Source organism: Nilaparvata lugens, chromosome 4, assembly GCF_014356525.2.
Source record: "Nilaparvata lugens isolate BPH chromosome 4, ASM1435652v1, whole genome shotgun sequence".
Classification (NCBI taxonomy): domain Eukaryota; kingdom Metazoa; phylum Arthropoda; class Insecta; order Hemiptera; family Delphacidae; genus Nilaparvata; species Nilaparvata lugens.
The window spans coordinates 1980156-2007831 of NC_052507.1; the positions used below are offsets into that span (position 1 = coordinate 1980156).

General features: G+C 35.1%; 2 protein-coding genes across 3 annotated transcripts; one reads left to right on the forward strand and one right to left on the reverse strand.

Moving 5' to 3' along the window:
• Positions 1-5999: 5999 nt before the first annotated feature.
• On the reverse strand, positions 6000-14798 carry LOC111059300 (putative OPA3-like protein CG13603). 2 transcript variants are annotated; one of them, XR_005571019.1, is made up of 4 exons: positions 14260-14798; positions 10459-10631; positions 6535-7339; positions 6000-6144 (listed from the first exon to the last, which is right to left on the reverse strand). XR_005571019.1 is itself a non-coding variant. In XM_022346934.2 (3 exons), exons 1-3 carry the CDS (start codon positions 14399-14401, stop codon positions 6830-6832), a joined length of 825 nt encoding a protein of 274 aa, XP_022202626.2. In that variant the 5' UTR covers positions 14402-14798; the 3' UTR covers positions 6000-6829. The 2 variants fall into 2 exon arrangements, 1 of the variants encoding a protein (XP_022202626.2); XM_022346934.2 differs by having other exon boundaries at positions 6000-7339.
• A 170-nt stretch (positions 14799-14968) lies between these two features.
• LOC111059299 (RRP15-like protein) lies at positions 14969-26865 on the forward strand. Its single transcript, XM_039425518.1, has 5 exons — positions 14969-15152; positions 16976-17394; positions 18627-18712; positions 23148-23328; positions 26678-26865. Exons 2-5 carry the CDS (start codon positions 17002-17004, stop codon positions 26771-26773), a joined length of 756 nt encoding a protein of 251 aa, XP_039281452.1. The 5' UTR covers positions 14969-15152; positions 16976-17001; the 3' UTR covers positions 26774-26865.
• The last annotated feature ends 811 nt before the right edge of the window (positions 26866-27676 follow it).

Genomic DNA, 27676 nt, shown 5'->3' on the forward strand with positions numbered 1-27676 from the left:
TAATCTCGGACCTAGAATTTTCGAATTATTTTCCTTTCTTCTTTCTTCAAAATACTAAAATACTAAATACTAAAATATTATATACAATTCCCTATAATTTTCGATTTTTCGAAATCCTATTTATAATTATTTCAAATTTATTTCAGATTCAGGGAACGACATCAAAATAACTGAACTAGAGAAGCGTGTCAACGCTCTTCAAAAGCTTTTGGAGAAGGATTTTTCACTTTCATAGAAAAATTGGGTTGAGAGATGTTGAATTAAAAATAATAATTCCACTTCTAGTTTTTAAACTAGTTCCGTGTTGAATTAATTTGGATAATTTATGATACTTACATTCAACTTTTATAAAGCCTTTTGGATCCAGAGTTTCAACAAAACAATAAAAAATTACCACACCTGAATATTCATAATATATATTTATCAAATGATACATGAATCTCATAGAATTATTGTGTAGGATCTGATTCATTGGAATGAGCTAGCTAATCTATAATAAATTTTTCTACCTATTAATAGTATTATTGTTTCACTATTATGAAATTATTCCCTGAAGTGGAATATGACTGGCTGAAGTATGACAGTCGTAAAACCCATTGACAGCTCAAATGATATATTCAGACGAGGTGGAACTTCCGTCAGGGACTCCCCACCAATAAAAGCCATACGAATATTAATTGAGAAATATAGCCAGATTTAGGTAGGCTAATGATTCAGATAAAATATTTTTTCTCAGTTATCCCTAAAAATAATTATTGAGAAATTTGTAAATTATAAGAAATATATTTACTGTACATAAACCCAACTGAAAAATTGTATTGTTGATTAATAAAGATTATGAATAGACAATTGTTTTGTACGGTACTCTATTCATAGTCAAAAACCAATAATTTAGAAAAATATAGAGCTATCCACTTTGTCCGATTACAGACAAGGATAGCAACACAAAAGTTAATCAAGTGCTGGCTTGATAATTTAAATCCAAATTATACGTTTTCTGCACCTTCATAGACAGAGACTATAGAAATTTTAACAAAAAACCAATAATTTAAAAAAAGATAGAGCTATCTTCTTTGTCCGATTACAGACAAGGATAGCAATACAAAAGGTAATCAACCTTTGTAATCAACCCTGACTTGATAATTTGAATCTAACTACATTTCCTGCACCTTTATTTACAGACTATAGAAATTTTAGCCGAAAACCAATAATTTAGAGAAAGATAGAGCTACACAAAAGTTAATCAAGTGCTGGCTTGATAATCTGAATCTAACTTCATTCTCTGCACTTTCATATACAGAGAATATAGAAATTTTAGCCGAAAATCAATAATTTAGAAAAAGATAGAGCTATCTACCTTGTTCGATTACAGACAAAAGGATAGCAACAAAAAAGGTTAATCAAGTGCTGGCTTGATAATTTGAATCCAACTTCATTTCCTGTACCTTCATATATACATAGACTATAGAAATTTTATCCGAAAACCAATAATTTAGAGAAAGATAGAGCTATCTACTTTGTCCGATTACAGACAAGGATAGCAACACAAAAGGTAGGTAATCAAGTGCTGACTTGATAATTTGAATCCAACTTCATTTTCTGCACTTTCATGTACAGAGACTATAGAAACTCTATAGCATAGAGAAACAATAGCGTAAGTAGATATCCCATGGTATAGGGCGTTTATGTTGCAAATTTTACTGTTATCTCAAGCCTTCTCTCTCTTTTACTGTTACTGTCGATTTTTACTGTTTTTTTGGGTGAGAGTGTATGAATGGCACAGTATGAGAGACTACGAGCGTCACACAGCTTCAAGAGAAAGAACTACGTGGACTATCTGTTTGAGATAACAGTAAAAGTTGCGACATAAACGACCTTTACCATGGGATATCTACTTACGCTAGTTTCTCTGTTTATAGTCACTTAACCTTCATGTCATCTCCAGCGCTTCAGGTAGTGACTTAGCAATCACTCTGAAAAATATATCTTGGAATTTGTTGTGAATCACATTATAACTCTCAGGCGCTGTTGTACAAATGACTGTTAAATTTCAAACATTTTAATCACGAGAACCAACCATATAGAAAGATTTTTGGAAAAAAGACTTCTGTGATTGGTTCTCGTAGCATTTAATCACGGTTAAAATTTAACAGGCTTCTGTGCAACCGGGCATCAGCATTACTTATAAACAGCAATTCTTCCCATTCAACCAAATGCTAATAGAAGTGAATATAGCAGTTAATAGCAGTTAGAAGTGAATCTTACGACAGATAAACCCAACTCTATTTTTGTTTCTGATAAGTAACTTATATCAACCGCTCTGTATTTCGTTTTACCATTAGTACTTATTATTGTACCGAATTTCTCTGAATATGGAACAAACTAATAATTTGAAATAAGAAAACAACACAACTTGAACAAAGTAACATTTTATTTTCATAATGGTAAAACAGTAACATAGTGTACCTTAACTATGACCACAGACTTTTAGCTACTATTTACATCCTTACAAATTTTCAATTGTACAATTTTCCAAAACAAAATATTGCAATCTTAATTACATTTAATATGTCTTCGATTATTTGTATTGAAGATGACAACTTATGAAATAGTGTTTGATGAATATCAAGAACTCTCTGAACTGTATGATAGGAGTTGCCTTGTGGAACAAAAATTGATTGGATTTTATATCGATTTCACTTTGAGAAAGTCAACACAATTTCTCACTGATCGTAATCTATGTATATACGTTTAAATCTAACTATGAGAAAACTTAACAGTTTTTTCTATTGTAACTCAATGAAGGAACTACAAATATTTTATAAGGTAGATTAAAATTGTTCTACAATATTTAATAGAATTCTCTATTAATTGTATCAATCTGTATAAAGATCGCTACTCATTAAAACAAAATGTTGAATAGTTTTACATGGATAGAAATAATAAAACACATGGACCGGTTGCACAAAAGCCGGTTAAATCGGATTTAACCGTGATTAATTTTACGAGAACCAATCAGAGTTATCAAAAATATATTCTCCGATTGGTTCTCGTCTCTCGATCTTCTCTCAAAAGAGAAGATCTTTTTGATAAGACGGATTCTCTGATTGGTTCTCGTGGAATCAATCACGATTAAAATTTAACCGGCTTTTGTGCAACCGGCACATACTTGTTGATTGGATTGTATATTGATTTTGCTTACTGTACTCCTCACTCTATCTATTGCATTTAATGGTTCAACCTAATGTAGGTTCTACAGTATTATGTTCGAAAAGTTTATCATTGGCCAAAAGTTAGTTAAATATAGTGAATTTAATCAAAAGTGAGTGTAGTCAATCATTTCCTTAATAATTAGATTTATAAAACTGTGGTATATTTGTATAATTGGCGTTATTCATAGTTTTATCTATAATATCTTTCTGGATACACCTAGATTTAACCTTTCAATACGTTGAAATAGTTTTAGTAACTATTATTCAAGATCCAAAATTTGATGTTTTTTTTGTTTTACACTGTAATTTTATATAATATCATGTAACACCTCGATTTCAATGAACAAGAAGAGATCTTTCAATAATAATATAAAATACTAATCAACTAGGCATTGAAATAGAAGATCCTATTAAATATAAATAGAAAGAAAGCATAGCAAACTAATCCAAATAAGAATAAACTAATAAGGTACTCATCTTGATTGAAAGCCAAACAATAAATTTAATGTATTCTTCAATTTGATACATAATTGAAAACATACACAAGATAGTTCACTGGTATGATTTATTTGTTCAAAATAAAATGAGTAAAGCTGCGTTTACACCAAAGTTATTAACAAAATGTTAATAATTTAATCTTTATAGATTCTATTAGATTGAACATAACTTATCATACACATGATGAACATATTATGTGTTTGTCAAGTTCCGTTCAATCTAATAGAATCTATAAGGATTAAGTTATTAACATTTTGTTAATAACTTTGGTGTAAACACGGCTTGATAGAGTATAATTTTAAAAACTCAGCTAAGAATATTCTGAGAACGAAAAATAATAGTGTTTCATTAATATAATATGTAGCAATTCTTCATTGAATTATGACTATTTTTTATCATGCGAATAATGATTTGAGCTTAGACCAATTATTTAAGATAATGGTGGATAGACAAGACATACCTGTACATAATTTTATCTTATACAGTCTACTTTAATTGCCAATCTCATGGAATTAACATTCTACCTTAAGGAGCGTACTTATGCGCCAAGAACACACGATTCTCACTTTTTATCAGCTGATGCTATTCTCAATATATCTGTAGAATATCTGTATTTATATAGAAACAGTAAGGCTAGGCGAACACTTAGCTGCATGTGACGCAACTAACACTGATTAGTCATTGCAAAATTAGACATGTCTTCATAAGCAACTAAGTGAAGTATTGTGACTAAACGTGTCTGATCATGTCTTGTCTTGACTAACCGGTGTGTGACCAGCCTACGAGCTTGTTCACATGACAGCGACTTACGCTCGGTTGTCGCGCGGTTGGCAAATCGCTCGATTTGCCAGTCTCGTACACATGACAGCGATTCATGAGCGATTTGCCCTCGGTTAAGTCTGAGATTACAACCGCCGCGATTCGCCGGCGACTACTAAAACCGAGCGATGCATGTGTACGGCACCATGTGTTTCCCTATACCTGGCAACCGCTCGGTTGGTCAATCACGCGACAACCGAGCGTAAATCGCTGTCATGTGAACAGGCTCTAAGATACAGTATTAGCATAGTATAAGATGATGGAAAGTGTTCGTGACGCATAAATCTGTACGAACATTTGGACATAAATCATAACAACCAAATGAATCCATAGAAAAATAAGCTGTTTTCAGAGAAAGCATTACTGTATTTCTATTTCGAATTCGTATATAAAACAGAGCAGGAGCTGCAAATCTATTACAGATCTATTACACTTTTGACTTGGAAAATGTATTCATTTTTTTATTGTCGTGGCATCTTCAAACTGTCGTGGCTAATCACTTTTACATGAAGTACAGTATTTAAGGCTGTGCAAAGGCTGAAAATGAACTTTTTACTCGTGATATTTTTCGAAGTTTTTTGATTCGTATATCATCAAGCTATCAAAATGAAAAAGTTTTCTCAGGAAAACATTTTTTCTGATCATTACTTTTTGAGATATGAGCGCCTAAAGTTAAAATTTTTGGGACAGAACATTTCAAATTCGGTAAGAGATAAATCCATGAGATTTAGAGGATAGACTCTTCATGGTATTGTTGATCTAGTAAAAGAAAAACTTTCTGAAAATATCAATTTCTAAGATAGTTATTCAATTTACTGAAAATAACCAAAAAAAACTTTTAGTTGAGTTATTTTTGGTAAATTGAATAACTTTTCCAAAAATTGATATTTTCAGAAAATTTTTGTTTTACTAGATCAACAATACCATGAAGAATCCATCCTCTAAATCTCATGGATTTATATCGTACCGAATTTGAAATGTTCTGTCCCAAAAATTCAAACTTCAGTCGCTCATATCTCAAAAAGTAATGATCGGAAAAAAATGTTTTCCTGAGAAAACTTTTTCATTTTGATAGCTTGATGATATACAAATCGAAAAACTTAGAAAAATATCACGAGTAGAAAGTTTTTTTTAGCCTTTGCACAGCCTAAACTTCTATGTTTTTACAATATTTGACAAAATCAACAATATCTAAACCTAGCATTCATAATCCAAATCCATAACTCTCAAGTTATCGTTTATCAAATCGAATGTTTATCAAAATGTCTTGAACATTGAATAAGACGATATCAACTGAGTAGCCTATATCGAATTCCATTGTCTTGACATCATCACATTATGTTTCACAAATACAGTAACTATTGAAATTCTCATAAATCAATAAATCGACTACTTATAAACTGAAAATTCGACAACATCTAAACCTAGCAATCATATTCCAAATCGATAACTCTGAAGATATCGTTTTTAAAATTGAAAATGTCTTACATATTGAATGAGTTGCCTATATCGAATTCCATCGTCCTGAAATCCTCACATTATGTTTCTACACATATTGAAATTCCTATCAAAAAAATAGACTGCATAGAAACTGAAAATTCGACAACATGTAAACCTAGCAATCATATTCCGAATCTATAACTCTTGAGTTATCGTTTTTCAAATTGAAAATGTCTTACCTATTGAATGGGTTGCCTATATCGAATTCCATTGTCCTGAAATCCTCAAATTATGTTTCTACACATATTGAAATTCCTATCAAAAAATAGACTGCATAGAAACTGAAAATTCAACATCTGAACCTAGCAATCATATTCCAAATCTATAACAGTTAAGTTTTCGTTTTTCAAATTGAAAATGTCTTACAATATTGAATAAGACAATATTGAATGGGTTTCCTATATTGAATTCCATTGTCCTGAAATCCTCAAATTATGTTTCTACACATATTGAAATTCCTATCAAAAAATAGACTGCATAGAAACTGAAAATTCAACATCTGAACCTAGCAATCATATTCCAAATCTATAACAGTGAAGCTTTCGTTTTTCAAATTGAAAATTTCTTACAGAGATAGTCTGTATGGAATTCATTTTCGTGATATCCTCATGATATTATGTTTCAAGAAATACAGTACAGTAACTATTGAAATTCATATAAATCTTTCTGAGTAGTTATGGAGATACAGTACGGTACCGTAACTATTAAAATCCTATAAATTTTCTGAGTAGCTGTGGAGGTAAAGAAATTCTATCAACCAATAGACTGCATAGAAACTGAAAATTCAACAACATCTAACCCTAACGTTCATCTTGCAAATGTATAACCCTGAAGTAATCGTTTTTGAAATTGAATATGTCGTTAGTCAGATAGGAAACTGCATTCAAAATTACACCTGGTTCATCGACCACTACTCTATTAATATGCTCCAAATGCATAGGAACCGTTTCATATGTGGCATGATCGTAGTGATGATGATGAGAATGGCTATGTTTGTTGTCTATGATTTGGGGTGCGGGTGGACTGCTAATCGGACCGCTAGTCGGACTACTAATCGGACTACTAATGGGTGTTATAGGCGGACTAGTAGGGGGTTTTGGGGGTGGTTTGGATGTATCATCCCCCTCCTTGGAGGAGATGAACTTCCATGGTTTTTGGAGCGCCTTGCCCTCCAGACTGTGAACGGTTCTGTGGAGTTCTCTGAGTTGTGCCGACTGTTGTTCTATTTGGAAGTAGAGTTCTTGGATGGTGTAGTTCAGTACACTCATTTCTTCCTTGCGAGCAGCCTCTTTGGCGGCCTCTTTACGGACCTAAAATACAAACAGAAATGGATTAATTAACCAACAGATTAAAAACAAAAAATTAAAAAAATCTTCACTAGGAGTCAGGACTTTTCATCCATTAATTACAAAAAAAAATTAGGACTTTTAATCACGCACGTTTATTTATGCCGATGACATTGGGCTTGTTACTCAAGGTCGAAATTTTGATCAGCTCCAAATTGTGTTGAATGAGGACTTTGAGTTAATGGCAGAATACTTCCAGCAGTGGTTCTTGAAGCCAAACCCATCCAAAACTGTCTCAACAATATTCCATCTTAGTAACCAGCATGCAAAAAAGACAATTGATCTCAGGTTATGTGGCAAAAGAATATCTCATCAGGAAGCTCCCCGTTACATAGGAGTCAGACTTGATTTCCCTCACATATCGACAACATCTGCAGGGGTTGATAGATAAACTGAAGACAAGGCTAAATATCATCAGCAAACTTGCGGGAACAACCTGGGGTTGTGACATAAATGCCCTTCGAACATCAAGTCTTGCACTTCTGTACAGTACAGGGGAGTACTGCTCTTCTGTCTGGGCTCGCAGCAGACATGTTGAGAAAATTGATACAGTTTTCAATGAAACTATGAGGAAGATTAGTGGGACATTGAGACCAACAGAGACTGAGTGGTTGCCTGTGCTTAGTAACATCATGCCATCAGATCTCAGAAGGTTGGAGAAGAAGAACAAGTTCATTTCCCAGTTGCAACACATTCATGAGGATCTCCCAGTCTCTAGAGATTTGGCTAACCCTCCACCAAGGCGCCTCAAGTCAAGAAGATACTTGAGACTTGACGAGCAAGAGGAAATTAGAAGTGCAAGGGAGTTATGGAGACTGAGATGGTTGCAGGGAGAGGTCAGGAACAAAGGCCTTGTGGATGACCCTAATGACATTGTTCCTGGCACCCAGCTGAGACGTAGAGAGTGGTGTGGCCTTAACCGGTTCAGGACGCAGGTGGGAAGGTGTGCTGAGCTGATGACAGCATGGGGATACACATCTGATCCTCTGTGCCAATGTGGACAAATCCAATCAATGAACCACCTAATATCTGAGTGTCCACAACACTCCTATCATGGAGGGCTGTCGGCCCTCCATGATGCTGAAGAAGATGCGTGTCAGTGGCTCCAGAACATTCATCGCGTGAAACACACCATTCAATTGCAGGGTTTGGTTTTTACCTTAGACCAGTTATAGAATAGACACGCTGGGAAGTCTAGCTTCTGAATCCAACATCTACTGCCAAATCTACCCATCTTGACGTCACAACAGTGACGTCACACATCGTATGGAAAACTTCCAGATTGTGTCTATTTCAGATTCATGGTGTTTTTAGGTTATTTCTAGCTACGGGCAAAAACGATATCGGTTAAGTTATAATGTGTTATGTGATATTGGCTTCAAAGTTATAATGTGTTTTGAAAATAATAAGGTACGGTAGCCTACAAAACTAATTTATTGTCATGCTGCAATGAGTTCACTTACATCATAACCAAAGATAATATTACAGTTACAACTTACAATATTTATGAGTATAAATTTCAACTTACGCATTCCACTTTTTTTCCTAAAAATTTCAGTGCAATTATATGCTGCGCAGGAGATTACCATTTTCATAATATAATAATAATTACATAAATAAATAACAATCTGCTATGGAAAACAAGCTATGTTTAACAACAATGTAAGTTTGAGTTAAACACCACAAACACTTACACAATAAACTCAAAAAAGTTTTCTATAATTTCTATACGATGCGTGACGTCACTGTTGTGACGTCAAGATGGGTGGATTTGGCAGTAGATGTTGGCTTCATTGACTTTCAGTACGAATATACAATGGGCCGTGTCTATTCTATAACTGGTCTAAGGTTTTTACCACACAACGAACATATCAATATCCTTTGATTAGCAATTCGATTGTACATCAATAAAAACTGGTATATGCCTTCATGGTTTAGATCTTTGTCGCATCTTGATAAGCTCTGCAAGAACTCCATGTTACACCAAGAGCTACAGAGTATAAACTGTATAATAGTTGGAAATTATAACTTTGATGGACCTGTACAGAACACGGAAATGGGAATCCCGCAGTAAAAGTCCAAGTGTGGAATAACGTCACTAAACTTAACAGGATGGGGGCACACGCTTCATTGCACAAGGGTCGAAAATGTGCTAAATCTACCTGCCAAAGGGTCTCACAGTTGTATTGTTCTAGCTTCACCGTTCCATGCCCCCATTGAGATAAGTTTTACCCTTTATTTCATTAATTTCATCTATTGTACATAACCCTATACACATAATATAATTATGACCATAGAGGAAAAACTAGGCTAAGCCTGTCCCATTTCTCTCCAAAATTTTGATAAAAGGTAATGTTTTCCAAATTATTATAAGGTTATAAAATCACAAATCGCTGCTCCGCCACTCAATTTTCGATCTAGGAATGATAATTTAAAATCATGTCCTATTTTCCTCACAGCTGTGATATGGCATTGTTGCCTAAGGAGCATCAGCGCAGGTGCACATGGACAGAGTTCTATGAAGTCAGAGAAAAGCCTTACGAACCATCCTAAGAAGAGATGCACTGGAGCATTGTAGACCATTATTTGTCGAAAACAAACTGCTTACAGTGGTCTCAATCTACATACTTGAAACCATAACCCTTGCCATAGACTCAAACCCGAGTCTCAGAAATAGTCAACACACACATAACACAAGAAGCAAGCTGAACATTGATTGACCTTCCGCAACACAGGCTCGGCAAATTCAAGTACATACCTACCTAAGCAGGCTCACATTTCTTCAACCATCTACCAGACAGCCTAAATACTTTGAGGGATTCACGGACAGCTGAAAAATACCTCATTGCAAGACCGTACTATGCAGTGACCGAATTTATTGAGGAGCATACGTACCACCACCTTAGAGTATAGAGCAAGATACTCTACACACCTTCTTGCAACTCTGACAGAGGAGACCAAATTCATTGACGATTCCCCAATCCCAGGACCGTGAGGAAGACATCGGGAATAAAAAGTAAGAAGTTAAAATTTTTGGTCTAGGAATGATAATTTTAAAATTTCCATTCTCATTTCAACCTTACCTGTCGGTTATACTCATATCCGACAATGCCAGCGGCGACTATGAAGACAATGCCCTCCCCGAGGACATTGGCGCCCAGATCTATGGCCATGGCTTCGTTGAGGGGGGGCACCTGTACAGGTTTGCCCAGGTTCAGCACCCACATCTTCATCTTCACCTCGCACCAGTTATAGACTGCAACAGAGACATTAAGAGTGGTAAAAACACTGTTGGAAAATGGATAAATTTAATATCGATCATGTTAATATGCACAGGTTTTAAATCAAATCATTTATTTGCCATACAATAAATACATATTCATATTCAAAACATAATAAAGGAGAATACATAATTTTATAATCAAAAGTATGAAATAATAAAATAAAAATTAAGCATAAATAATACCAAAATCATAATTAGATACTTTTCATGTGTAATTTGGCATCACCAGCAAAAGGAATTAAGCCTTGCCCGATGGTGAGAGTTGCAATCAGTTAGTTATGCTTGAATAAATTTGTTACATTGGTTGTTTCCTAGTTTTATACAATAATAGAGAAAAAAATAATAATCCACGCTTTAAAATATGTTTTTAAAAAATTAGATAATGCTTTCAATCGAAAAGAAATAGTTTTCTATTATTATCCAATTTTTTAGTATTTTGTAATTAATTCTTGCTTCCAGATCAACATTTATGAATCCAGTTCAACAACCACATCTTCATCTTCACCTCGCACCAGTTATAGACTGCAGCAGAGACATTAAAAGTGGTGAAAACAAAGTTCAAAAATGAAATAGATTGGAATTTGTCTCGATTTAAATCATAGAATGGTCAGCATTATAGCCCGGTTGCAAAAAAAGAGGGAAGGGGGTTCGACCTACTATGATGCTACTTCTATAGTGACGTCAACGTTATAATGGCAGTGGAGGAAGATAGGAGAACAATGTTGCCGATCCTCTGTCTTGTCAATGCCTTCTATGGACGGTAGCTGATATAGGTTTATTGATGTAATATTAACTGTTCATTCTCGTTTAAAATAATCAATTATATTTTATTAAGGAGTAGTTAGAAGACAGCTCATTTATGTAAGTACAAGATTCATAAATTAATTGCTTTTTGATCTGGAGGCAAGAATTAATTACAAAATACTGAAAAAATGGATAATAGAAAACTATTTCTTTTCAATTGAAAGTATTATCTAATTTTTAAAAACATATTTTAAAGCGTGGATTTTTTCTCTATTATTGTATAAAAATAGGAAACAACCAATGTAACAAATTTATTCAAGCATAACTAACTGATTACAACTCTCACCAGCGGGCAAGGCTTATTTCCTTTCGCTGGTGATGCCAAATTACACATGAAAAATATCTAATTATGATTTTGGTATTATTTATGCTCACTTTTTATTTCATTATACTTTTAATTATAAAATTGTGTATTTTCTTTTATTTGTTTTTTAATATGTATTTATTGTATGGCAAAATAAATTATTTGATTTGAAGCAAGAAATTATATTTTTCAATAATTTCATAATTAAGATGAAATATTTTGTTAATAAATCATTAACATTGTTGAAAGACGATCTGGCAACAGAGCTGAGCGAAAAAGAGATAGTGCTATCAGCTTTGTTGAATGATAGACGAGGATAACAAAACAATTGCTAATCAAACACTGCCATTATAACGTGGACCTCACTATAGAGCCGGAGGCGTTACCCATGGAAACAACGATCTACTTGTTACTTTAGTTATCTTCATCGCAGTCTGGGATTCCTGCTACTTCCAGAGAAGAGGGTACTCGTTTCCCACAGTCTGAACCCTCACTAGAAAACCCCAAAACTCCGCCATAGGCATCACTGTGCCCAGCTACTCCCTGAGACGGAGTGTCCAGATGACATCTCATATCCATCATCGTGATCGATGACCAGGCTTCCCCGGATAGTTCGTGTCAAAAATTAAAACTGTATTTTACACATAGATGGCGGCGTCACAGACCAGCATAGTCATCATTGAAAAATCCTCTAGAGTAAAAGCTCCTCCCAATGAGCTACCTTGATAGGGTGTTCTTGAACGCGGTAGCTGAGCGCCCCTTCACTGAATGTGGCAGGCAGTTAAACATCTTGATTGCCAGCACCGGAAAACAATCCATAACCTTAGACAGTCGACGGCGCGGAACATCTAAGTTGGTCCTCCCCCGAGTATTGTAGGTGTGCACTTCCTCTCTTCTTGAGAACATAGACTGGTGGTTTTTGACGTGCAAGAGTGATGCTAATATGTAAAGTCCATACACAGTATGGATGCCCAGACGTTGAAATATGGGCTGGCAGTCAGCACCAAACTTGCTATAAGTCATCACACGAAGTGCCTTTTTTTGAAGCAGGAGAATGTCCTGAGCTGAATGACCCCACACAAGTATTCCATACTGGATATGACAGCTGAACACAGCTTGAAACAGCATCAGCAGTCTATGGGAACTTATAAGACCTCTCATTTTCCGGAGCAAATAGACCACTCTAGAAATTTTTCTACAGACTTTGATGATGTGAGGTTCCCATGACAACTTGCTGTCCACGCTAGGTGACAGGAGCAGCATTGACAACCGCTGTTCTGGCCAGTGTACACAGCATCTCTTGGGCTTTGCTCTCATTCAACTTGAGTTTATTTGTGCAAAACCAACTCTTTGCCTCTTCAAAAAGCTTGTGAGCCTTCAGCTTAGCTTCCTCTGGCCTCTTTATCTGTCCCAAGATGGTAGCATCATCTGCAAAAAGCAGGCTGGAGTTACGCAGATGCAGGTCATTTATCATGATCAGGAATAACAGTGGTCTAAGCACTGAGCCCTGGGGTACTCCATGTGAAGTAGCACCCATGATTGATACGACCTGCTGTCTGTTACCAAGGTAATCAGCAACCACACCCCATGCTTTTCCCTGAAAACCGTAGCCTACCTTTTCAACTTTCTGAGCAGGACTTCATGGGAGAAACAGTCGAATGCCTTTGATAAATCACATAGAACAAGGTCAATTAATCCCTGTTCTTCAAAAGCCTCGTTGATCCTCTCCACAAGACCAATCACAGCAGATGAGGTCGACCTCCCCCTTCTGAATCCGTGCTGCATGTCTCCAAGCAGATTGTTGCATTCGAGGAACCTGGTCATCTCTCTTAACTTAGCAGTCTCAATGATCTTCCCAAGTGTGGCACAATGGAGACTGGACGAAAATTTCCAATATCATCAGGAAAGCCCTTCTTGAAAACTGGCACCGTTTTAGACACTGAGATAGTCCGGAAAACACCCTCAGAGAGACATGCGTTCACTAGCAGTAGAAGTGGGCCAGCCAGTATATCTGCCTCGCTTTGTATGTGGATAGGCCATAGAAGTCCTGACTGTAGGTTGTCTTAAAGTTCAAGATGATATTGAGCAGCTCACTCTCACTCAGCAAACTAAATTTCTTATGGAAAAAATTCCTATAGTATGGACTCCCAATGAAAAACCCCAAAACTTTGCCAGAGGTTTCACAGTGCCCAGAAACGAAGAGTTTAGGTCACCTCCCTCTGGAGCTTTTACCTGACTATACACCAATGGACCAGGCTACTCCCAGTGATAGAGTTATCTTACTCACCCTGGTAAGCGGCTTTTTCCTTCACCAGGAGAACCAATAACCCGTGGCTGGTGGATCCAGTTCTTCCTGAGACGGTGCAAGGCCTGAACCCAGAAGAGTTCAAAGGAGAGCCTTATTCCTCAGGGAATAAAACGTAGTTCCTACTAGAGGCATAATATTAGATAGGAGGTTGAGAAATTGATAAGATGGTATATTTTTGTACTTACATTGTGCTGGCGGCATAAGAAGATAAGTTCTGAAGAATGGATGCTGCTTTGCTCTTTCCTTCAAAAAGTTTGCTATTGGTTTACTAACTTGTCTCAAAAGTAATGCGCCGAGTTTGGCGAGGGGAAATGCGTGAAGTACCATGATTTATAAGAAGGATAGGAACAATTGAAACAATAATTAGGAGTTTTATTTTACACTGTCCATACTTCAGTTCTTTCTACAATATTTGTATTAATTGAATTGCAACAGGTACATCAAAGAAATATAACAATATTACAAAATAATAGCTCAGACCGACATTAGCGAGTAGCTAACCTCAACTTCTCACATTTGAAACATGGATTTACAACTAAACAAAGGTTTTAGTAGAACTCAAAATATTTTACAACTCCACTAGATTTGTTTTTAATCGATAAAAAATTGTCATTTAGATTAGAAGACTAGTTGAATTAAAACTAATATATTTATCAATATTGGAAAGAAAGTACTTATAGCAGACGACCAAAACTTCACTTGAACGAAGGAGACAGCTGATTCCTTGAGCTCGCCTTCAAAAATAATTATTGTAAAAAATATAAAAATAATTGATTAAATACATAAAATATATCATATTTTATGGATAATGAGAGTTCATTTACTTTATTAGATATTCTATTTTATTTTTTAAAAAATTTCTTCTACATCGATTCTATGATGAGTCAAGACATTATTTAGTTGGTCTTGGTTGAGTTGGTCTAGTTTTTGTTATTGTCCAAGATAACCTAAAAGCAAAAATCAATGCGTTTTACATTCACGTGCTCCAATATTTTTAAATCAACTTTTCAAATTATTCTTGATTGTGTGCAGTTCGGAAGAAATATCATAACAAATTGCACCTCTTTCAAATCTGTTTGTAAGTAAAGCAAGCGTATACAGTACAGTATGACATAAGACATAAGCAAATCTATTAACACTATTGTGTGAAGAAACAGAGTAAAATGTTTCAGTATTATTGTTTTTATCTATTACATTTAGTATATCACTTTCACTTTATTGTGATTTAATTCAATTTGATTTAGTAATTTAGTTAAATCTTTGAGATTTTGTGCTCAAAATAACATATTAAATAGATCGCAACGAAAACCTTGATGACAGGTATTTTGGCACTGGACTTACACTTACAGCTTCTTTTATATTGCCTCACATTTGTTGCCAATATGTATTTTACTGGCATTACTTCTTATTCAAGATTCTCGGTCCAAGGTAATTCATCGGCGTGTGAAAATCAATGGCCATTGGCCACTCTACCTGCTAGTGTCAAAATTTCAATTACGGTATTTAGTAGCCTATATTATTCTGATTTCAAATCACACAATTTATCCGTCGATCATTGTGGAAGTGCTATATCCGTAATAGAGAGACAGAGACTCCTACCTGAACTCACCCAGTGAGTAGAGTAGCCTTTCAACTACTTGGGAAGTCTGTTAAAGTATTTTATAGGGAAGCTTTTGTAAGTTCCAGCTAGTCTGCTGCAAGATATCTCCAATGAGGCTAAATGTCTGGTATTGTACGCATGAATATCACAGATCTGCATCAATGTAGCAGATTCTGGGTTAGATTCTGGAAGCTACTGTAGTCATAATTATATTTTTCAATAATTTCATAATTATTATGAAATACTTTGTTAATTATTAATTCTATATTGCTGGAAGACGATCGGGCAACAGAGCAAAGCGAGAAAGAGATAGCGCTATCCGCTTTGTTGAATGATAGACAAGGATAGCAATACCATTGCTAATCAAACACTGCCATTATAACGTGGACCTCACTATAGCTGTCTAAGGGTAACCGTCCACTGGAACCGTATTCAACCGATCCGTTGGATCGGACGAATCTGCCGGCCTTTAATTCGGCCGAATATGGCCGTCCATTGAAACAGTTTACGTCAGTCTAGTTCAATTTTTGGCTGGTTTCCAATTATTGAATTAACTACTATCATAACCACCAAAATTTTTCATAAACAATGATTACATTGTGATTTTTACATTTGAATAAATATCTACTAAATTAGTTATTCATTACAATAATATTACCTTCAGATCCTATTTGTTCAGCAATCTTTGTCCACAGATTCCTTTGAACATCACGACGATGATATCTTTTGTCTCGCATATCCCACAATGGAACATGCTCTTGAACCAAACTTATCAACTTCTCATTGTCCATAGTTACAATTTGATAAAACAGAACAACTCTAGAATTTCTGGATGCAGCTGTAAAACTAATGAGTACAAATAAACAGTCAAAAAACAAAAATGGACAAGTCTGTAAAACAATTTTAGGTTAGGAACACTTTGTTGTCTCAGCTCGACTAGTTAGTTCGGCCGGATAGAGCCGGAAAATCCCATTCAATGCGGATTGAAAAATTTATCTGTTTTATTGATATGAATCTGTTGCAATGGACGATTATCTATTCCTTTCTTTGTTGGGGGATCGTTCGGTAGTTTTCGACCAATGCTAGTTCGGGAGAAAACGGTTCTAGTGGACGACCCACCTTAAGGTACTGATATAGCTGGCTTTGGAAAATGACGTTAAATACATTATTTAACGAACAGGGCATGTCAGGGTAAATATCAAGTATTATCAATATTTTCTTGTTGAGGTATTTTTCTACATGTATTTTCCAATTCTTGTGAGATAATGTACATTTTTTTATGTATTCTATTTCTATTTCAGATATAAATTGTGATCTTCTGAGGTAAATGAAGAAGACGGGCAAAACAAAAATGGTTCAAAAGCCAAGTGAGACAGAAGAAAGCTTTGAAAGTGCTGAGAGTGACAACAACATTGAGAGTGAAAGAGAAGATGACAACGATGCAGAAAATAATGAAAGTAAGATTAAATATAATCCTGGATGGGCTGATGCGATGGCCAAGATTTTAAGGACAAATAAGCCGAAAAGGAAGAAAACAATTGTACTATCAAAAGCGAAAAAGTTGAAAGCGTCAGTTGATGAGGAGGAAATCGAGGATAAGAAAGAATCTTTTGTGATAGAAGCCAAACCGGATTCAAACGCCTTGAGAACTGAAGAGGAACCAGTTTCGACTAAATCTATAAAACTGGAACAAACACGTAAACATGTTGATAGGATAAGGGTGAGTAATATTTTTTTCCTACAGTTACGTTGAAAAGTGGCCATTGCTGCACTGATTACAGAACGCAAAGAATCACTTTTCCGCTCTAGTGCGGGAAAAATTTTTCTGCACTCCAGATTTGCAACATGGCAACGCAAAATACTTAGTAGGTTATATGGAGCAACAGTGCAGCAAAATCAAAATGAAGTTGGTAACAGTGACTGGGCTGCTATAGTGAGCAGACGTGCAACGAAGCACAACGCGCTAATTATTAAGTAGATATTATAACCAACGACAACGAGGACTTTAGGATTTTGGGATTAAGGTTTTTATCAATAATAAAATTACACAGATTTACATTTGATGGATTTCAGGCAATTTTACTCATAATTTATTACCCACTTTTCATATTCAATGGTAACTGTAGGAAAAACTTAATGTGAAATACGTGCGCAAAGTTCCTCTGCTGCACTCAAGAAACCACGTTTCTTTCGATGCAGCAAACTGTCACTTTGCGCACTAGTTGCACAAATAACTAATTTCAACTAATATTATTTTACAACTTTTAATAAAACGACTCTGTGGAGTCCACGTTGTAATGGCTGAATTTGATTAACATTGGTGTTGCTATCCTTGTCTATCATTCGACAAAGCAAATAGCGCTTTCATTTTCTAGCTCTGCAATGTTGCCAGATCCTTCTTCAACTGCCTTCCATAGAGGATAGCTAATACTTGCCTCATATTTGCCGCAGTCCAGTGACGGAGAATTGTCAAAGTTCCTTATCAATTATCAGATACCTGTATAATAATATGTAACTGTTCATTCTTGTTTAAAATAATCAATTATATATCATTCGTTAAAGGGCTATCAGCTGTTTTGTCGAATGATACACAAGGCTAGCAACACTAATGTTAGTTAAATCCTGTTATTATAACATGAACATAAGAGTTTATCCTGTTGATTCTCTCCCAATCATTTAATTTGGTATTGTGATTGTGGAATGTAATGTAATAATCGATATTACTTGAGTACAGTAGGCAAGCAAACCAAACTTCACTCAGTACTTCGTATGAAATGTTCATAATTACTGCTTCAATGCTTGGGTTTCTATAAAATGCTGTATTCTCATTCAGAACCTCGTGCATTTTTCATAATTTCATGTGTTGGATCATTCATCATCACATAATTAATTTACAAATGTTTCTTCTGCTGATTTGTTTGTCTAATTATTTAATTTGTTTTTGTGTTACAGAAAAAAGACAGAGATTCCAAAGGTAGATTTAAACCATCAATTCTCGAGAAGGATAGAGAGAAAATTTTATGCAGAATAGCGACTAAGTGAGTACTAATGTAATTTGAATTCAATATAATTTCAATATTACAATATAAATAACATTCAATATTACTTTTGAGCATTTGAGAGGAAATTTTTACAAAACTTTATACATTGTTGAAACACAATCTGGTAACGTTGTGGAGCTAGTAAAGGATAGCGGTATTTGCTTTGTTGAATGATAGACAAGGATAACACCACCAATGTTTATCGAATATTGCCATGATAACGTGGACCTCAATGTGTAGTGAGATCCACATTTTAATGGCAGTGGAAAAATATAGGAGAACAGCGTTGCCTAATCTCTGCCTTACCACTGCCTTCTATAGAGGATAGCTGATACCGATATTTCTGATGTGATATCAACTGTTCTGGTTTAGAATAATCATGCAAAGAAAATATATTTCTCAATAAATTGATTAAATAATACATTTTCATAATTGAGATAAAATATTTTAAGTGTCAGGGTCATTCCTGACCGGCAGTTAGGAGGTACTGGGTTCGTTTCCTGGGCTGACAAATAATTTTTGTATAGCAGCGCACATCGAATTTCCATCTAGCTGTTTACCCTGTTGTCAATATTTGCAGTAGCAGAAGTCTTCAGAGTGATTTACAGCATTTAATTGGATTTTTTTTTTTAATAATAATTACTTGAAATATTTTAATTTACTATATTTTTACATTGTTGAAAATTAACTGACAACGTTGCCAGAGCTAGAAAAGGATAGCGCTATCTGCATTGTCAAATGATAGACAAGGATAGCAGCACCAATGTTAATCACATACTGTCATTATAACGTGGACCTCACTATATAGAGCGGGTTGGAATAGCCATTCACTCAGATGCTCCTCATGATTATTTATTTTATTTATTTTTTATTTATATTCTCCACAAAGTAGCACTGATTGGGAGAGAAAAACTAAGGATACTCCTTGTACTATTTCTCTCCCAAATTTAAATAACATTTTAAAAGTCCAAAATAGGGGTATGGTTTCACTTTAATAACCTGCAACGTGGTTAATACTTTTTTTTCTGTGATATTCTAAAAATTAGAATAATATTCGTAAAATTTACTAACTTTGATGATGAAGAGAATGATGGAACTCCTCATATATTCTTGTAAACAGTATGTCTTTTGATCCTTCAAAATTATTCCTTTAATACCGGTATGTGAATATTTTCTATTTAAGTGATAATAATGTAGAATTTTTCTTTCATGTTTGGTTTTGAAGCATCTCAATTTAAAAAATCTACCATGTGAAAATAATTCAGAACTGAAAATTTTGTAGAGTGCACAACTACTAACCTATTTCGGACTATGTGTAACCATAGAGAAATGATAGCATAAGTAGATATCCCATGGTATAGGTTGTTTATGTCGTTACTTTTTGTGTTATCTCAAGCCGATAGTCCACGTAGTTCTTTCTCATAAAGCTATGTGACGCTGGCAGTCTCTCATATTGTGCCGTTCATACAATCTCACCCGGCCAAAACAGTAAAAATCGACAGTAATCGGCTTGAGATAACAGTGAAAGTTGCGACATAAACGCCCTATACCATGGGATATCTACTTACGCTATTGCTTCTCTATGGTGTAACCTTATCTAAATTTGGGAGAGGAATAGCACTAGGTTACCTTTTTTTTCTCCCTATCATTTTGATGATGTACTTATTGTATACATTATTAAAGGATGTAATAAGTATATTTCGCACCTAGGGCCGAAAATTAGACTTTTCCGGAAACACATTTTTGCCCGTTGTGCGAACGCTATTTTTCGCCACACAGAAAAATAAAACAATATATATTTATGAGAATAATTGTTTAATAGGCACTTCCGAAAGCAAAACTGAAAGGTTTGATAGCAAATCTGAGGTAATCTGAATATCAGGAAATTGTCCAAGTATTTTTTTCTCTTATTCTGATTTGTCTAAATAATCTAAAAGATTATGTATAATTATGTTTTAATGTGGGAGGTTGAGTTTATACTTTTTTATTCTTTCAAATGACAATAAGATGATAATGTTTTGATTCTTGAATAATAAAACACAAAATTATTTAATAATGAAAATTTTTTTGATCAGCTGTTTTAGCACACTTGAAATTTAGCCAATCTGAATGTCAACGTCAACAATGCTTGTTGTCGTCGACTGCGGAAGTTTAGGTTAGAAGTTCTATCCTACTATGAAAATCGAATTTGAATAGTTCATTATATCTTATCTGTATTTCATTCATCCAAATTAAATGATAGTATCTTATTACAGAATACTTTATTTAATTCTAGAAGCATAAACTGTTTCATGAACTATTTTGTAAACACGTTCACATCAAATCAGAATCAGCTGACTTCAAGGTTATTTTACAGCCCTAGGGCCGTAAAAATTTTACCGGCCTGGCCAGAAAACAATCACTTTCGGCCTCCATATGACGCACGTAAACCAGCTCATTACAACCAAGTGGGGCGAAAAAAATATTATATTCAGTAGTGCAAAAAAAGAGATTCCAGTAATTTCATTAAACTATCTGAATAATATAGTTATGCCTAGTTCACACTCTCGTCAAGCTGGTAAGCTTGGCCACATTGGTCTTGCCATCTACACTGCTATGTGACCATTTGTGGATGCTCGGCTGGCCACTCGCCTTCGCTCGACGAAAATCGGAGCGATGGCAAGCGAAGGTCAGTGAAGGCGAGCGCTGGCAAATCACTGATCCACACTCTCGCGCCCGTCGTCAAATGTACGCACTGGGCAATAGTGTGGATGCGGCAATACGTTTTGTTTTTTTCATATTTCCTTTACATAAGGAGATTGAAGTTTATAACATATAATTTTACTCAGTGTAAAAGTGTAAAGAAAAGGTTACCAGCTCTAATAAATCTTATCTATATAGTGAATGAAAAAGATTCTGCTGCTAATCTGCTGCTCTTGTATTTAGTTTTAGTTTATCAGAGATTGACAATGGTGTAATAACCGAAACCTGTCTTTCTAAGTATCAATAAATCTGTGGTTTTTTGACAATTTCTCAGTCTTTATCATTCAATATGAATAATTACCACAATATCAACTACTCAACTATACAAAAAAAATTATCCATCATAGTATAATAAAGGAGAGTAAACTCAAGCCGACAGTTCTAGTAGTTCCTTTCTTGTGAAGCTATGTGATGCTGGTAGTCTCTCATTCTGTGCCGTTTTTACACTCTCACCCCAACAAAACAGTAATAATAGACAGTAGTCGACAGTAATCGGCTTGAGTTGACAAAAAATCGGCTTGAAATTTGGAACATAAACGACCTATACCATGGGAAATCTTCTCATGCTATATATTTTCTCCATGCTGCATGTTCTATAGTGAGGTCCACGTTATAATGGCAGTGGAGAAAGATAGGAGAGCAACGTTGCCGATCCTCTGTCTTGTCAATGCTTTCTATAGATTGGAATAAACAAAATGGGGAATCTAACTTTGCAGAACATTTGATAACAAATAATCACAAGTTCACAGTTAAGGAGAATGTTGAGTTTCTGCATTTTAATAACAAAGGCAGATCTTTGAATATTCTAGAGGCTTTAGAAATAACAAGAGTAATTAAGGAAAATTCCCAGTATAGTTTAAATGACCAGATTCATTTCAACCAATACAACACTACGAATTTAGTTTTATCATAAAATTGTAAGCATACATTAGTTATTAGTTTTTCTATTTACATATTTGTTTTATTATCTTTCACACTTGTTTTCTTGGTTCTTATTTTGTACTGAAAGTAAATTTTGTTATCATGGCGATTCTGTTGCTTAAGCCGCCATTTTGTCACATCTTTGAGTGGGAGGAGACTGTCTAGCTGGGCCAATGGCAGGCGTTCATGCCCTTGACCAATAGCAGTACTCGCCTACTAGTATAAATTCTGCTGCTCTTGTATTTAGTTTTAGTTTATCAGAGATTGACAATGGTGTAATAACCGAAACCGGTCTTTCTAATTATCAATAAATCAGTGTTTTTTTGACAATTTCTCAGTCTTTTTCATTCAATATGAATAATTACCACAATATCAACCTCTCAACTACACAAAAAGTAAAACTTTCTATAGACGGTAGCTGGTACAGGTTTATTGATGTAATATTAACTGTTCATTCTCGTTTAAAATAATCAATTATATTTTGTCAAGCAAGAAATTATATTTTTCAATGATTTCATAATGAATTTTCATTATCAAGTTTGAATATTATGTCAATTATATTTCTACATTATTAAAAAAGGATCTGGCAACATAGTAAAGCGAGAAAGAGATAGCGCTATCCGCTTTGTTGAATGATAGACAAGGATAGCAATACCATTCCTAATGAAACACTGCCATTATAACGTCGACCTCACTATAGTTTGTTTTCTTGCGAGAGGAACTTGTGTTATTATTGTGATTAATCGGGCCATTTTTTTCTTGTCAACAGAGGAGTGGTTCAACTATTCAACGCCGTGAGAGATCAACAGAAAACAATAGAAAAGAAAATAAAAACAGCAGGGTCATCAGATTCCAAGCAAGAAAAGGTTCTGAAGTCTGTGAATAAAACTGAATTTTTGAACACCTTGATGAAACCTACAAAATCTCAGTTGGTGCCACCCAAAGTTGAAGTAAGTATCTAGTGCATGGTAGAGTTTTATTATCTGCATAACTGTTCGATGCTTTATAAATGGATATCTTAGCGTCACATTGGGTAACGCTAAATAGACTTAGCAAATGATGGCGGTCAGACAAACTCATCTCCTGACCGAAAACTACACAACATCTTGAAGAAATTGAAAAAATATAGTGTATATGTAGACATTTGAGACTCATGAGCTTCATATGTGCTGTGTAACTGACATACGTTAAATAAATAATTAGGCTAGGCGCACACCAGTTAGTCAATACCTTAGACCAGTTATAGAATAGACACGCTGGGAAGTCTAGCCTAGCCTCTGAAGCCCACATCTACTGCCATATCACTCTATCGTGACGTCAGCATCGGATGGAAAAATTATAGATTGTTTCTATTTCAGACGAAAGTAAATTATTATTTATGGAAATGGTAAACTCCCGCTGCGCTCCCGCTGAAATAGACACAATCTCCTATGGAAAACAATGTAAACAAACTATACAGAAAAGTTTTCTATACGATGATGATGTCACGATTTGGCGATATGGCAGTAGATGTTGGCTTCATCGACTTTCAGTATGAATATACAATGGGGCGTGTCTATTCTATAACTGGTCCAAGGTCAAGACAAGACATGATCAGACAAGTTTAGGCACAATACTTCACATAGTTGCTTATGACGCAACTCACACTGATTAGTCATTGCAATTGGACATGTCTTTATAAGTATCTATGTGAAGTATTGTGACTGAACGTGTCTGATCATGTCTTGTCTTGTCTTGACTAACTGGTGTGCGCCTAGCCTAAAGGTGCCACTAACACACGCATTTATTTCATCATCAGCTGATGCTATACATTTTATATCTATATCTTACTGTTTCTATACAAATACAGATATAATAAGGGTAGCATCAGCTGATAAAAAGAGAGATGTGTGTGTTCTTGGCGCATAAGTCTGTACGCACTTTAAAACCAACACAATTTTTACATGTCATCCATGTCAACGTCACTTTTTTGACCGAACGTAGTGAGGTCTATGTTTTAACTCTGATTTTCTTTTGTCTGTATGTATGTAACGCAATTACGGCCAAATGCGTTGATAGAATTCTATGAGATTTGGCAGAAATATTCCTTTTCAACTGCGCGTCAATGTATGCACATGGTTTTTTGAAATTTTGCATTTTAAGGATAATATGAAAAGAAAAGGAATTCCTCCTTACTCCGATATCACTATATATATCATCTACTCTGAAGATAGGATTAATCAGACCATAGAATATTATTCATAAACAATCAGCTGACAAGTGATTACACATGTCTGGAGAAGCCAGCCTATTTCTGTATTTCTATAAGGTCTATAGTTTCAATCAAAGAGGTATGCATCTTTAAGGTCTCTGGTTTCAATATTTTTGTTTTGCAGTCATGGTATTATTATGCATGCCCATCGGTATTTGAAATAACTAATTCAATAGGTGATTGAAAATAATCAAATGAACTAAATAATGCTAGAGAAATTACAATATTTTTTATTGTAAAAAATTAGTTTTAATCAGATGGAAAGATTATTACGGAACTGGATGAATTATATCATATGGAATACGAATTCAAAAGTGAACATGAGCAATTCACTTTTAATCAGCTGACTATATCTGTATTTTTACAGAAACGGTAAGCTACAGATATAAAAAGCTTGGCATCAGCTGATTAAAAGTGAATTGCTCATGTTCGCGGCGCGTATATCTGTACGCACCTTTAGGTGACATCAGGTACTTGTGGATAAGAATACTGCGTGAGGTCTACTGTTCACAGAACTACTAGTATATCATTGTTACTTACATATTAAGCTCAGAGCAGTATTACAGGAGCTTTGACTTCATCAGCGTTAATTCTTTTCAAGTTGATAATATTCAACTATTGTGAGGTCCACGTTATAATGGCAGTGGAGAAGGATGAGAGAACAGCGTCGCCGATCCCATGCCTTGCCTCTGCCTTCTATAGAGGATATTTTATTCGTTAAGAAAGAAAGTTTTCTATGATTAAATAATATATTGCCATAGTTGAGATTAAATACTTTGTTTATTATTGCATTTCAACATTGTTGAATAATGATATGGCAACCTTGTGGAGCAAGAAAAGGATAGCTCTATCTGTATTGTCGAATGATAGACAAGGATGATGTTGCAGGGTCGGTTCCCATTGAGAATCTGCATGTTTTTGCAGATGATACGACTCTGGTGACAAGAAGCCAAGGCTTGAGAAAATTGGAAATTGAGTCCTATGTTGTGATGAATAGTCTGTGCCAATATTTTGCAAATAATAAATTGATGTTGAATGCCTCGAATACAGATTATATGTGTCTACAAACCCATCAGAGTAGGAGGTTAAGACACAATGAAACACCTAAATTATTCATTGGAGAGTCGGAATTGGTAATCAAGAGCTCAACGGACTTCTTAGGTGTGAAACTGGAGGAAGGGCTGGGTTGGGGGGAACAATTGGATAAGATTGAAAGTAAAATAGCGAGTGGAATTTTTGTCTTAAGGAATTCAAGTAAATTAAATAATAAGCCTCTATTGAAGTCGGTCTATCATTGCTTGGTGGAGTCTCATATTACATATTCAGTGGCCCTATGGGGAGCTAGAGAGAGTAACCTTCAGAAAATTTTCATTTGTCAAAAGAAAGCATTGCGCACTATGTTGAGGTTGCATCCACAAACACATTGTAGGGACTATTTTATTAAAATGGAGATTCTCAGTGTTCCCTGTCTCTATATTTTGGAAATGTGTGTATATATTAGAAGGTGTTCACTACAGACTATTAATAAGACGCATGAATATAATACACGGCATAAGAGTACCTTCTCGGAATATCATAAATTGACTTTGTATGAAGAAAAACCCAGTTATATTGGTAGAAAGATTTACCAAGTACTACCATTCGGTTGCGGGAAATATTAACGATAAAAAAGTTTAAACGAAGTTTGAAATTATTTCTAAAGGAGGAATGCTTTTATAGTCTGAAGGACTATTTTGATTACTGTAATAGAGTCAAAGACAAATAACAATTATATACTAGATATAAATTTAATGAAAAATTAATGGTGTCTCGCTTTTGCTAGCACTTTGACTTGTCTGACGCCATTGAGGCCAACCAGACGTAATATATATCTATCTATCTAAAGCAACACCAATGTTGATTAAATACTGTCATTATAACGTGGACCTCACTATCTATATCTGGCTTGATAGAGAAACTATTCAATTTTATGAATGAATCTTCCAGCGTATTTCATTTGAGATTTTTCTACTTGTCATCTTGTTTTCTATATTATATTCTTTTTGCAGGAACCAGCAATAGACGAGAGTCAATGGAGTGTATTACGAGATGATTTCATGATGAGCACAAAGCTAAAGGACTGGGATAAGGGAGAGACAACGTAACAAAAAGCAACTTGAGCGATTTCTAAGAGCTGGGAGAAGCCATTCATTCAATGTTTCAGACTTCATTTTTATTACATTATTCAACTGTTTAATTGGTGTACAATTTTTTATTCATTGATCCTGCATTTATCTGTTCTTCTTCTTCTTCTTCTTTCTTTGGCTGTGCCTTATCCCATTTAAATGGGGTCGGCATTCCTTCCTCTTAGTCTGCCTCTCCACAAAGCCCTATCCAATGCTTGCTCTCTCCTCCAACCACTCTCCCGCTATTCTATCTCCCCACCTCATCCTAGGTCTACCTCGTCCTCTCACACCATCCAAAACCAAATCCTGCAATCTTCGTCCAACATAATCCTCCTCCCGTCGCTGTACATGCCCAAACCCACCTCATCCTTATCTCCTGTATTTTCTTACCCAGTGGTCAAACTTTTACAGTGCCTCTGATCAAATCATTTCTTATTTTATCTCTTCTTGTAACCCCACACATCCATCTTAACATTCTCATCTCAGTCACTTCCATCTTTCGTTCCTGTTGAACATGCTGTTTACCTGTTCTGACACTGCCTATTTTGACACAGCCTATCTGGAGACCTCAGTCCTTGGCAAAGACTTCAAGTAAGTATTCAATCACTTTTGAACAATTAAATTACGACATAGCAGTCTAATTTTTATAAATAAAAGCTATTAGCTTCTACTCACATTTGTAGAGCGCTTTCGGACACTAGGCCCTTCCTAAACACTGAGCGTTGCCTAGTGTCCGAAAGAGCTCCACAAATCTGAGTAGAAGCTAATAGCTTTTATTTATAAAAATCAGACTGCTATGTCGTAATTCAATTGTTCAAAAGTGCTTATTATCAGGCTGTTCGTAATGGAAACAAAAATTGAGTTATAAAAAAAAAGATTAAG

Excerpts from the sequence above, each read along its gene's own strand:
- LOC111059299 (XM_039425518.1), top strand. The coding sequence starts at position 17,002 with ATGAAGAAGACGGGCAAAACAAAAATGGTTCAAAAGCCAAGTGAGACA. Across the intron at positions 17,395-18,626 it reads AACATGTTGATAGGATAAGG|AAAAAAGACAGAGATTCCAA; the intron begins GTGAGTAATATT and ends TTTGTGTTACAG. Across the intron at positions 23,329-26,677 it reads TGGTGCCACCCAAAGTTGAA|GAACCAGCAATAGACGAGAG; the intron begins GTAAGTATCTAG and ends TTCTTTTTGCAG.
- LOC111059300 (XM_022346934.2), bottom strand. The coding sequence starts at position 14,401 with ATGGTACTTCACGCATTTCCCCTCGCCAAACTCGGCGCATTACTTTTG. Across the intron at positions 10,632-14,259 it reads TCTTATGCCGCCAGCACAAT|TCTATAACTGGTGCGAGGTG; the intron begins GTAAGTACAAAA and ends TCTCTGTTGCAG. Across the intron at positions 7,340-10,458 it reads GATATGAGTATAACCGACAG|GTCCGTAAAGAGGCCGCCAA; the intron begins GTAAGGTTGAAA and ends TTTGTATTTTAG.